The sequence below is a fragment of the Chaetodon trifascialis genome, chromosome 14 (genome assembly GCF_039877785.1).
Source record: "Chaetodon trifascialis isolate fChaTrf1 chromosome 14, fChaTrf1.hap1, whole genome shotgun sequence".
Classification (NCBI taxonomy): Eukaryota; Metazoa; Chordata; class Actinopteri; order Chaetodontiformes; family Chaetodontidae; genus Chaetodon; species Chaetodon trifascialis.
The window spans coordinates 13,700,784-13,713,556 of NC_092069.1; the positions used below are offsets into that span (position 1 = coordinate 13,700,784).

Below are 12,773 nucleotides of genomic sequence, written 5' to 3' on the forward strand. Positions count from 1 at the left end.
TTGAGATTTTAGGTCGAGATTGAATGTAATCTTCAAACTAGAGTGAAGTCACGCCTAAACCTCCAACAGTTTCATGTTTGTCATCCCTGAATGTTAAACCATGTGAACATTATCATCTGTACAGTCTTCAGTGTCCATGTGGAGCAGAGCAGATTATCTTTGATGCTTTAATTGCAACATGAGAAAAAAACAGAAGCGCTCATGATGGGATCTTTAAGCAGCTACTCCACTGTTTTCACTGTTAGATCATTCAGTGCAGCTGGAGCTGTCCACCTGCTCACGGTGCTGAAACACAAACAGAAACAAACCAGGCAGACGCAGTTGAGCCGTGGACGCAGGCTCAGGCTCTCGTGCCGCTTTCTGCTGTCCGCCTGCTCAACAGCAGTTTGATGCCGCACAAGTACACGATATCCATCTCCCCGCTGCAAGCTCTTTCCTCAATCTCAGCTTAGTCTCCTGAAATATTAATGTCTGTGTGATACTAGAAGATGACCAGCATTAATTTGCTCTCATTTCTTGGGAGACTTACTGTGCACTCTTACTTGTGCAGTGTCAGCATCAATATTTAAAGTGACAGTCATTGAAATATTAAAAAGATAGTATGCTTAAGCCACGGGCTGAACGAGCTCATCAAGACGCAGTCAAAGCATAAACAAACAACTAAAGCTAGTTAGACTTCCAGTGACTGATAAAATACATAGATTTGAGATTATGCAGGAGTTTATTACCTGCACACTTAGGAAATGAACTTGCCAACCAGGTAATATTAGAAAATATACAACCAGGAATGATCAAACGACTCACTGCCTGTTTGATTCAAAGGCAGTTTGCTGCTTTATTCAGAGCATCTGTCGTCATCTAGGATTCATGTCAGTTCCAAAGACTTTAAAGCCATGCCAATCTTAAAGCAATTAAGGACTTACACTCAAATCCTTCTTCAGATTTCTTGTCTTCAAAGTAGAAACAAAATTCATGAAGAGGAGCCTGGAAGGATGATAGAGCTCCTCTCTAATTAACACTAATTGCCATCATCGCTGTCATTTACCTTCAGATGTGATGAGCCACGTATGTTTGGACGTTGGCTTGCATATTAGTGCCCACTGAGTCCTCATTAAAATCTATTTCAGTATCCCTCCTCACTACAAACAGTGCAGCCGTCCTCCACACAAAATCCCCTGTTTTAAACCCAGTCTCTCTTCAGTGTGCTGCCGTACAAATGCTCGAGTGACCAGCTGAAATGTCAAAAACCCACTACAAATCTGGCTTTTTAAAAGCCACTTCCCTTCACCACAGCCAGGTGCAAACGACAGGAGTTGCACAAGACTACAAATGCAACATTCAACCAAAACCAGCTCAGTGCACACTCAAAAACATCAATGGCATATAACCAACTATGACCTCAGTTTACCTCAGCAGTGCCTTTTAAACAGCCATCTCAGAAGGCGACAGAGCCACCCGGACAGTGTTAAAAGCAGTGGAATTAGCACGGATTCAACAGGTCAAACTGCTTGCTCACTTGACAAAGGCTTGGTGTGTGTAGTAAATCAAACAGGAGTTCAGGCTGAACAACAATAACAGACTACAGCAGGGCGAAGATAGCAGGATCACAGCATGACTGGAAAACTAAAAGAGCCCTTATTTATCAGCGTTTCCAATGGGAGCCCCTAATTCCAGTTTAAGGTGCCCATTAAAGCTATTCCGCCCAGTTGACTCCATGAAGAACAATGGGTGTTACAGTGAGAGGGATCTGTTTTGGGTGTAATAGTCTGACACGTTGCCAGAAGCATCCTCATCCTCACCAGCCGCTCGCAACACTGAGCCGTGATGCAGGGAGCGTCTGGACGTTTCCATCGTAAAATCTGCCTTTAAGAATGAGAGAAAACGCGTCTCTCTGTCCGAGCAGGCGATGTTTTGTTGTCTGTGTTCACCCGCTTACTGCAGCACTCACAACAGTCTGCACACCCACCTTCCTCCAGCTCTGGTGGAACTTGATGAAAAACGAATGCGCCATAAATAGCGCAATAAAGCCCTCCGGTCCGCGTCTACATCACCAGACGGACACACAAAAACAAAATCACATCTCACCTTCCAAAGCTTCCCGATCGCTGGCGTCTGGTGACGACGAGGATGCTGCTGTGTGCTTCCTTTCCTCTCCAACACCAAGAAACAGGAGAAACTCCCACATACTCAGGGACCGTCTGACAATGAAACACCTGCCTGTGAGGCTGCTAAGGGAGCGTCAAGTCGTGTTTCCACTCCGAAATCTTGTTTTCGCCTCTAAATTTAGCATAGAGCAAAAGATTACCGGTCCAGCATGTGTAATTACCAGGTGAATTATACACGTTAGAAGTGCTTATTTTGCTGATGAAATTATTGGTGGATTTTTATTTTTAAAGCCCAAAAGAAAGCAGCAGGCTCGTTCAGGCGGTGAGACAGCTCAAGGTAAACATAGTGTGGATTTGTTCCGCCTGCTGACGAACAGCAAAATATCATAAATCCATATCACCAATATGTCAGCACTCAACACAGTCACTGAGGATGTATTGCCACCTACTGGAAAACTGTCTTTCTTGCATTGTTACTACGTCTTGCTATTTTGTTTTTATTTTCTTCATTTCCTTTCTCTCTGTCAGACCATAATAATAGACTTGATTGGTGTAATGAACGATCGGTGGTGGACATTCAATTTACTGGCTGATTGAGTGTTTCCAATTCATACCACTTTGTTCTCTATTACACAACAATTCACAGACAAATATTGTGCTTTTTAAAAAAGTTTTACGTGCAAAAACATATGATGAGCTCATATAATAAAAATATTCTGCATAGTTATTAATTAAACTACTTAACAGTATGTAGATTAGTTCAAATAAGCTCCACCAATGACGACAGCAAAACGCTGCTCACATGAGTCATTATGAGTGAAGCAGCTGAACATCTCCTCCTTCACAGCCAATAATCATATTCAATAATGAACAAGTGTCAATATAAAGTCGATTTATGCAGCTGCCATATATCCACATACAGTAACGTATCCTGGGCCATTTTTTTTTCTGCTGTTGCTGTAATAGTAGTCTCTATGGATGTGCTAGCAAATGAAAAGGCAGGTGAAGTCAAATAAAGGAGTGAAACAGCCGCATCCAGACCAACAGGCGGCGCTAGACAAAGGAGCAGACACCGCAGTAACGAAAAGAGACGTGGATGAGGCTCAGCAGCACCGTGTGTGCGTTTGAATGAGTGCGGCTCCGCGGTGCTGAAAGGACAGCTCCTCCGCTCCCTGACATCTGCAGGTAGGCAGCGATGACGACGCTTTCATTGGATGATTGTTTTAATTGCGTCGTCATGGGAGCTAAATGACTGACGCCATCAGTGGCACCGGTGCGATCTGTCTCCTGAACAAGGCAAAGGAGGCTGCCATGGTCGTTGATTGCGCTGTCTGCTCTCGGTCATTTAGGGCTTTCACCGGCCTGCGGTAGAGCTTCCATAGAGGAACATGAGGACCCAGCTTTAGGTTGTAGGGTTAGTCTGTGGGAGCTCCTTCATTCCCTCTCGCTGTGGTCTGATTCTCTGTGATCTGCACGTCTGTTAGTGCTGTACAGATCACAGTGAAAAGGGTGAGATATTCTTGGTATTCTCAGTGGCCCCTGAGAGTCCCCAGACCCTACTTTGCAGAGAAATGAGTTTTCTCAGCAGCACACTGACTGACTCTCTTTTAAAATGAGATCACTCAATCTTTACGATCCATCTCTCCTAACAGGGCTGTGCTGCTTTCACCAAAGATGCTTCATGAGGATAGACCTGAAGCAGATCCTGTCTCTGGAAGCGTTTTCCTGTCTGGTCGGCTTATTTCAGAACCAGAATGCCATTTATTGCACAAGCATGCGCCCACATAGGAAGATGATTTAAGTTGTTCTCAATGAACTTACATACAGAACAATTTAAAGGATGATAGAGAAAGACATAAAGCTCGAAACAAGTGAAACAAAGCTGAAAAAGATGGTAAAGATAAAAATACAACGCATACAGTGTGTTGTATGTGTACTATGATCACTAAGGTCATAGTAGGTGGTGGAGTCATACTGGAGTGCATTATATTATTATATTAGAAGGCATCTCTAATATTCTGCCTCTCTGATGTCTGTAAGCCGGTGGCCGAAATATGAGAAACCTCTCAATATGAAGCAGCCCAGTTCAACACAGCTGCAAATGAGAACCTCAGCAATAAACATGTTGTTAAATTAATACTTCTCTGACAGCGTCAGTCAAGACTGAGCATGGTTATCTTTGTAAAGGCAGAATCTATGGAAGAACTGTTGTATTGAGTCACAATGTCTAAATACAAGTGTTTCTGTAAATTGTAGAAAAACATTTTATTTGTATTTCCATCTTAAGTGGTAAAGTAATCTGTAGGAGCCATGATAAGAAATGAAGATACAGGATATGTTGAGGTATAGTTTATTATATACATATAATTGTGAAATGATTCATATTATTGAATCAGAATCGGAATTCCTTTATTGATCGCCAAGGAGAAACAGTTTTTGTTGCAGTGCTCCTTACTCATCTGTTACATATTTGACTAAGCTTTGCATATATATATATATATATATATATATATATATATATATATATGTAGTTGTATATTCTGTCTATATTTTTGGGTATATTTTGTTTTATATATTTATCCTCAATTGAAATATTTGTTTTTAAATTTGCTTTTTATATATATATAGTTCTCTCTCTTTTCTTTCTTTTCTAATTTTATTCTAATTCCATTCCTGTAAGGAACACTGTAACGAAAACAATTTCCCCTCAGGGATTAATACAGGATTTCTGATTCTGATAGATTTAGAATAAAATTAGAAAAGAAAGAAAAGAGAAAGAAAAAAAATATATATAAAAAACAAGTATAAAAACAAAATATTTATATTGAGAATATATAAAACAAAATATACCACAAAATACAAAACAGAATATAAAACAAAATATATACTGTATACTGAGGAAAAATAAACAGTATATACAAAAGGATGTGCAAAGCTGCTAATCTTAATGTTGTGCCAGTTAAAATGTTTCTGTTTCTGTCATGTTAACAGCTCTCATTTGGGTTTAATTAGTCTGTATTTTGAGTGTGTGTGTGTGTGTGTGTGTGTGTGTGTGTGTGTGTGTGTGTGTGTGTGTGTGTGTGTGTGTGTGTGTTCTAACTAAGACCTGCTGTAACCTGTTTCCATATTAAACCTTTGAAATGGGGCTGGATGAGCTCGCTGCTCTGAGCCTCGGGCAGTAACTCTGTGCTCTCTGTCGTCCCTCTCACACAGACATGTTCACCAGGATGCTGAAGCTGAGACTTCTCAATGCTGTAGCACCTGCATACTTCTTCATGGCTACAGCAGTCACTTTCATTTTGCACTTCTGCTTCTTCATCCCAACAATCTTCCCAAACCCGGACACATCACTGAGGGGGTCCACGACTCTTCACACGGTTGTTTTCCTTTTCTTGATGTTCAACGCGCTGGGAAACTACATAATGACTATCAAATATCCTGCTGAAAGCACCAGCGACACTGCGGTGCCGGTGTGCTCGCCGCACTGCTCGGACAAAGTGGACGCGCACTACCTCCTGAACGGTCGGCACTTCTGCAAACTGTGTAAGAAAGTCATTCTGAAGAGGGATCACCACTGCTTTTTCACAGGAAACTGCATCGGCAACAAGAACATGCGCTACTTCATCATGTTCTGCATCTACACGTCATGCACCTGTCTGTACTCCTTAGTTCTCGGTGTAGCCTTTCTAACAGTGGAGTACTCCATCTCCTTTGAGAACCCGCTGACTTTCCTGACTCTTCTCCCCTTCTCCACTGGTTACTTCTTCATGGGTGAGTTGTTTAGTAATTCCAGTTTAAGATGATAATCTCATCTACATGCTGCCCTCCTGAGAATTTCATTTATCCCTCTCAATCAGGAACAATCTCAGGCCTGCAGTTGTTCCTGGTGCTGATGCTGTACGTGTGGCTCGGCATCGGCCTGGTCTGTGCAGGCTTCTGCTGCCAGCAGGTGCTGCTGGTGGCCCGGGGACAGACCTGGTGTCAGATGCAGAGGGGGCAGCTCGTGGAGAACCGCAGCCCCTGGATAACAAACCTCAAGGACGTTTTTGGTACCCGCTGGATCCTTGGCCTTATCCTGCCTGTGCAGACAGTGGAGACGTGCTCTGAAGACACAGGTGCACATAAACAAGACTGAGCCACCGTATTGATAGCTCCAAATAGATCATAAGTTGTAGAAAATGCTTTCTCGGGATCCATGTGGTGATTGATTTTAAATACTAAATGGATGCTTTATGGCCTTTAAAGTAGTCCATGAAATAGTTAGCTGTTTAGCACACATTCCTTTAAGGACAGGAGCCATATATCAGTGTGAAACTTCTGAATAGGTGCATAGTGTAAGTGTATCCCTTAAGTAGGTAGCCTTTGACAAGGCAATATTAAGCCTAGTAAGTTGATCGTTTGGGACACCCTGCAGTTTTACTTGCACTGCTATATGTGCAGCAGAATATAAAGATGGCTTTGCATAAGTGCATGCGTTCACAGCTTCGCGGTTTTCTATTATGCTAGTGATTTGAACGCCTCTGAGATTACCAGTCGAGTGTGTTGCTCTTCCACACCTCCGCGCAGGATGCTACAACGTGACATTCAGGAAATTTATGGTGGTTTTTACAACGTTAAGGGCTAGCGGACAAGGAAATTACATGTGTCTACAGCATAAACTGCCAGGCTTGACAACACTGCTCTGACAATAAACTGTTACATGTTGAGCCTGTTTTCTACTCAAACAAATATGACTCAGACAGTTTGATGAAGGTGCAATAACATGCTCCTTTATAGGAATGGGTGGGGGGCAATGGGATTACCTTAATATTATCCAGGGTATTATTCACAATGTGCCATAAACTCATGCTTACGGATGACCCCAAAGATGAGATATTCACTCCACTGCTAATGACAGGGCCCTCTGTATATTAATAGTAAGGACTTTTCACTGTTGTTGCGGTACAGCCAGACATATTCAACATCATGTAAAAGATGTTTTGGATTTCAAGAAATATACTTTTTAGAGCTATTTTGTCTATTCCTGTTATACCAATAAAAGTACTGAAATCACAACAAGCATCCCTTCTTTGATTTTATGAACGAGCCATTCGGAGCCATTAAGGGAAATAAACGACTGAGAGGAAATGATCTTCAAACAGTTTTATGACAGTTCGTTATCAGTCAAAGTGACTTTTGCTAAAGAAACGATACAGAAAGCACATTTCACACTGACATGAAAAAAGCTATTTTTTAAAAAGTAATCTTAAAGTTGAATTCTTGCAACCCTCCTTTACCCTTTTAAAATGAAGACTGACTCGATTATTTCTTAGTTTTAAATTTGCATGATTCGAAAATATTGCAACAGCAGTGAACTGCTGCTAAAATAAATAATGCAATATCTAACCCCGACTTTTAACATTTAAAACTGAACCATTAAGGACTTCATGCTATTCTTTCATCTCTGGATGTGCTGCAGAGCCAGGGCATGATCGGTTCTGATTCAGAGAAGTATATCAATTCTTCGGATTACATTCAATTTGTTCCACTTGAAGCTCACAATCTAATCTGCTCGAGCATCAATATGAAGTACAAACATAGACATATGCAAAAAGGCACAGGCATCCAGATAAACATTTATATTCACATTGTTTTATCAAGACAGAACGCTCATTTAGGGATGCAAGTTGTAACATTTGTCTAAAAATGTCAGTAATCTTATAACTTAAGTGCAAGATTTGGTAATATGAAACTGAAAGAAACTATTTACCAGTCGTTTCTTTGCCTTGAAGTTGCAGTTAAGACATATCACACTGAGCTTAAGCAGCAGGAATGAACATGGCAACAACATATACAAAGTCAAGAGAAATATATCGTATGGCTACAACACTTGCTACAGTTTATGCTTTCGCAAATTCCTACGAAGTCCTAAAGGTATCTTATGAAAGAAGGAACACGCTTTACCAGTGAACTGGCAAACTCGTTGCAATGTGCTTGGTTTGTTTAGATTATTCACATAGCTTTAGAGTTGGTCAGAAACTTAATCATAAATAAATAATAGTGACACCAAGTAACAAAATTATTAAAAAAAACCTTATGTTTTGTCATCCTTCTGGACTGTAAGCTACCCAGCTGCTGTTTGAGGATATAAGCTGTTTATATGTACACTTCCTCGTCTGCTCATTCAGTTTCATTTACCATCCAATTTAAAAACAAAGTAAATAATAACAAAAAAAGGACAAGACATTGCCCTATTGCCCTAATGCTCCTCCGTAAAGAGGAAATCCACACCAGGTTTTCTATTTGATTTAAAAAGTAAAAAAAAAAGGATGCTTATATTTTCAGTTGACTAAAGCCATCACATTCAAGGCATGTATGAGGAACTAACCCCATGTGTCCTCATGTGTGCTGTAAGGCATGCGTTATATGCAATTAGGAGTAGATCATATAGAAGCCATAGCCCTATTGCAAGTGATACTTGCCATTTTGAAGCAGTAGAGGCAACAAAATTCATTATAGGCAAGGGTCTGAAATGTAAGCACATGCTTCTTAACTCCTGCTTGGTATTCGTAGATGTGCTTCAGCTTCGTATTAGACCAGCAGTTCTGATGGTTTTTGGCTCTTTAACTCGCAAATTTAAGATGTTCTGTCCTTACAACCTCCTGACAAAAGTGTGAAAGTATATACTTGAGTTATAAGTTACAGTTTGTTTAGTTATAATGTGAGAGGCTGGACTGACTTTTTCACACAGAGAAAGCTTCAACTGTAAAGATCTGAAATGTATGTTTCCACATTCATTAAATCATCTTGTGAACCTCTGACTAAGAACTGCTGGTCATGTCCTTCAAAGCGTTACTCCAGGACTCTCTGGGATTTAGCTCCCCACTGTTCCTTGTCTGTGTGCTGCAGAGAGAGCTGCAGTTTAGTCCAGAGCTGTTGGTCTCCGCTGCTCAGAGCCTCCAGCAGCAGAGCCGTTTGCTCCTGAAGCTGCTGCAGCTGACCTTGGGTGCGCTTATTCTCCTTGATCAGCTGCTTTGTGCGCATGGTGATCCCCAGCAAGCCAGATTTGTTGAGAATATTGTAGGTATTGCTGAAACGTTTCAGTTTGTTACTGTCCATTGAGAGGGGATCCTGGTATTTGTCGTCATGCATCGTGTTGCTGTCAATCTCTGTCCTGAACTCATCTGTGTAGGGCAGAGAGCTGGTCCCTGCCAGCTGGGAGAGAGACTTGTCACCGAGCTGCTCCTGCTGACTCTCAGCCGCCTGTGACTGGTTGTTTGCCGCTTCAAAGTTGGGTATTGGTTTGACTGGAGACAGTGCTGGCTGCGGGCTGGGGGAGCTGTAGAGCCTGTGGCCGCGGTGGTGCCTCCTCTGTCGCTGGTCATGTCTTGACATTGAAGTCACCCTCATTTTGGAGGATCCCACCCTCTTAGTGGATGCGTCTACAGGGTGTGGGGCGATTCTAGGATATGACTTGAGGATGGGCATGTAGCTTTTTGACTGTCGGGTATTTTCAGAGCCAGTCTTTGGAGAGCTGCTGCTGCCATTTGACACCAGGGGCTGAAGAAGGACCACCTGTGACTGAGGCATCACTTCCAAAGGTGAAGGAAAGCCCCACTGTTTTTCTGCTGGAGCCATCGTGGACGGCTAGACAGAGAAAGAGAGAGAGAAAAATATCCTTTTAATATCATGTGATAAGCTATGGTGTAATATAATACAACACTGACTAAATACAAATTTCTCTAAAAAGAGAAAGAATAACAAAATGCAAATGAATGAAGGATAACACATACATACATTCATTTGACCCATAACATTACAGAACCGAATATAAACAATAATCAGGAGTGACATGAACATGACTAACATTGTACCAAATCCATTGATCTGTGGATGTCCTGGCAGGCTGCTTTCATTGTGAAAGCCCTACAGGCACGCTATGTTACTGAGGTGTCAAAGCCTCAATAGCAGAACAGGTAACAAACTTAAACTCTTCTAATCCACATTAGCTGACAGACGTTATCCAAAGCTGCATTAACACAAGAAAATAAAATACGTAACAGTAATACAACGGTGAAATACTCTTTTTCACTCAAGCACACATCACTTTTGATGAAGTTATTGCACTGCACAATCATAGCCCATCACTTGACCAGCGCATACTGTTTTGAACTGCATGGGGTTAGCCATGATATACCACCAGCACATGGGTTGGCTCCCCTAATAGAATTACCAGCACTGAATAAACAGACACTTGGCAATTCATTAGAATGGCAAAGCACCATAAGGGCAACAGTCCTCGATCACACAAACATGTAACTTTTTCTCCAGCTACCAAAACACAGTGACAAAGCAGATTTGAGGAAGATGCCTGTTGCTGCAATGTAATGGTTAGGCTGAGGCTTTGGCTCTGTTTCACACTAGCTACTGCTTTCTCTGGCTTTAATCAAATCTCAGATGAAAAAAGCCAAAAAAGGCAAACTTCATAGCAAGTCTACTAGCAGTGTGAAAGAGTTGAGATCCAAAGCTCAAAGGTAAGGATGCAGTTAAAATCCTCCAGAAACAATGAAAGAAACAGCACCAGGCAGAGGCAGACATGTGCTGCTGTACTTTACCTGCTTTAAGACAAAGTTATTCATGATGATCATCGGAGACAGTCCAGCGTATGATCCTCCCATCACAGCCACCTGTGGACCTCTCTGGTCCTGGCCGAAGATCAACCCATTCCTTCCAGCATCTTCAGAGTCTGTCAGGTCGACTGTACTGAGATACTCTGAGCTGGCATCTGTGGAGCAGAAGACAAGCATATGGGTCTCATCACGCTTAAAAGCAACATATTTACCTTTGTATTGTGTACCAAGGCAGAGCAGAGTACTATGAAAACGACTGCAGATAAGCGTCTCCATAGCATCTGGAAAAGGATACCATAAACCTGAGAAAGAGGGCTAAAACAAATCCAGGACAGCTGTCACAGTGTAAATAAAGGCCATAAGGAAAACTGACATAATACAGAATAACCTACATAGAAAATGTGACCTAGATCTGTAGATTTGATTAGAGTTGACCTTGTTTATGACTTAATGGTTGCTTTTTTTCTAAACATGTAAAAACACTCATTACATGTACACCCAGATCAAAAACACCCTGCTGGCAAAACAGCCATGTAAAAGACATAAAACAGACAAAAAACATAAAACAGAGAAACATAATTGAATCGAACCTGAGAAGCCAGAATCTCGCTCCAGGTCTGGCTTGGATGCTCCGAAGTGTGTTGCCCTGGTGAATTGTGGTATCCTGTGTCTGTCAGGTCTACTAAAACCGCTCATGCTTGTCTCTTCTGGAAAAGTGGAGAGTTAAAGAGGTTAATGGTAACGGTCAAAGTGCCCTCAGGGTATATAACGGCAAAGACAAGACTTAATGTTAGTTAGCAAACATTTAGGTTGAAAAAAAATTATGAGACACAGTCAACTTTTAAGTATAATGCTTGTGCCTTTACACTTTGTTATTTACTTGGTTTCAGGGTGTAGTTCAGCTCAGTTGTACACAGAATGTAGAACTATTTAGTCTGTTGTACATAAAGTATCGATAAGTAATATAGCGTTGATCGGTAAGTAGGTCAGTGCCATCTCCCTGATCAGTTTATTCTACACCAAGGGCCACAAAATCGGAAACACCAGCTTCATGTTATGCAATAGCCCTATTACAGATAGGTCCCTCCTTACAATATTCGGCCTTATTGACATTGTTACTTTAAGGTGTGGCTAAACTGTACCGTGCGCTCTAAACCTGTATTGGACTAAACATCAGTGTAAAGACGTGTTTCTAACATTATGTCGAATACATCTACAGGGGAAACCTAATGCACACCCTTATGATAAATTAATGATATTGGGTTTGGAACATTAAACGCCAAAAGGCTTAACAACGTAATATTAGAGTACAATATTAAAAAAGCCGTGTCCATTTATTGAATTGCACTTGACGTTTAGGGGGCCTATCACCCCCCACGCAGCCAATCTGACTAACTGACTAACATTAATTTACAGAGCTCTTGTAAGAGGTGCTTGTCACGATTGCTCAAAGTATAGTGACGAAGACGTCCAGAAAAACGATAAATATCATAAGCTAAGAGTCTCAACTGTCCAGCATTCATGACTTAAAATAGCTAACTTAGCACTGTTGTTTACAGACGCAACTTTGTCAACACACCCACACACACACTGTTAACGGCAGTTTACTTGTTGGTATTTTCCATTATTTGGCTAACTTTAACATGTTTTAACAACTGCCCCACCACAAGTAATAAAATCTTAGTCCGCGGAATGAAACATTAGCTAGCTGTAATCGGTATCAACAACAATCTGTGTCGCCGTTTGCTGCCCTGCCCCTGCGCCGTCAACATTAGCTCAGTTAGCTAGGTGACGCTAGTTGCCGCAGCTCCAGCTTGGCAACCTACTCATCACGACACTATTTGGCTAATAGTATTACTTTTGCCAACCTTACCAGTGTGCCCTTTGTTTAAAAACAAATATCCGTTTAGAGTGGCATCCAAGGCTGTAATTTTCCTGTTGTTGTACTCGTCTCTGGTCTAACTCCTCCTCCTTCTTCTTCTTTGGTGTTTCACCGCAGCTGGCATCTAGCACCGCATTACTGCCATCCTCTGGAGTTAGTTACCTCCTACAGCACCAA

At 41.5% G+C, this 12,773-nt stretch overlaps 3 protein-coding genes across 4 annotated transcripts in view; 1 reads left to right on the plus strand and 2 right to left on the minus strand.

Moving 5' to 3' along the window:
• Positions 1 to 2,177, minus strand: part of tmem63c (transmembrane protein 63C) — a 28,632-nt gene extending 26,455 nt beyond the window's left edge. Inside the window, exon 1 of one of the 2 annotated variants that reach the window (XM_070979172.1) lies at positions 2,086 to 2,177. The gene's annotated coding sequence lies outside the window, so the exon portion shown is untranslated. Of the gene's footprint in view, positions 1 to 1,966; positions 2,041 to 2,085 lie in introns of those variants that run through there. The other variant, XM_070979173.1, reaches the window with a different exon arrangement.
• Positions 2,178 to 3,181: 1,004 nt separating this feature from the next.
• zdhhc22 (zinc finger DHHC-type palmitoyltransferase 22) lies at positions 3,182 to 7,116 on the plus strand. Its single transcript, XM_070979854.1, has 3 exons — positions 3,182 to 3,290; positions 5,319 to 5,876; positions 5,963 to 7,116. The coding sequence occupies exons 2-3, from the start codon at positions 5,321 to 5,323 to the stop codon at positions 6,238 to 6,240; spliced, it is 834 nt and encodes a 277-aa protein (XP_070835955.1). The 5' UTR covers positions 3,182 to 3,290; positions 5,319 to 5,320; the 3' UTR covers positions 6,241 to 7,116.
• On the minus strand, positions 6,853 to 12,705 carry cipca (CLOCK-interacting pacemaker a). Its single transcript, XM_070979853.1, has 4 exons — positions 12,588 to 12,705; positions 11,305 to 11,421; positions 10,700 to 10,869; positions 6,853 to 9,731 (listed from the first exon to the last, which is right to left on the minus strand). Exons 2-4 carry the CDS (start codon positions 11,408 to 11,410, stop codon positions 8,937 to 8,939), a joined length of 1,071 nt encoding a protein of 356 aa, XP_070835954.1. The 5' UTR covers positions 11,411 to 11,421; positions 12,588 to 12,705; the 3' UTR covers positions 6,853 to 8,936.
• Between the last annotated feature and the right edge of the window lie 68 nt (positions 12,706 to 12,773).

Coding starts and splice junctions, on each gene's coding strand:
- zdhhc22 (XM_070979854.1), top strand. CDS start 5,321: ATGTTCACCAGGATGCTGAAGCTGAGACTTCTCAATGCTGTAGCACCT. Junction 5,877..5,962: donor CACTGGTTACTTCTTCATGG/GTGAGTTGTTTA, acceptor CCTCTCAATCAG/GAACAATCTCAGGCCTGCAG.
- cipca (XM_070979853.1), bottom strand. CDS start 11,410: ATGAGCGGTTTTAGTAGACCTGACAGACACAGGATACCACAATTCACC. Junction 10,870..11,304: donor GCGAGATTCTGGCTTCTCAG/GTTCGATTCAAT, acceptor TCTGCTCCACAG/ATGCCAGCTCAGAGTATCTC. Junction 9,732..10,699: donor ATAACTTTGTCTTAAAGCAG/GTAAAGTACAGC, acceptor TTCTCTGTCTAG/CCGTCCACGATGGCTCCAGC.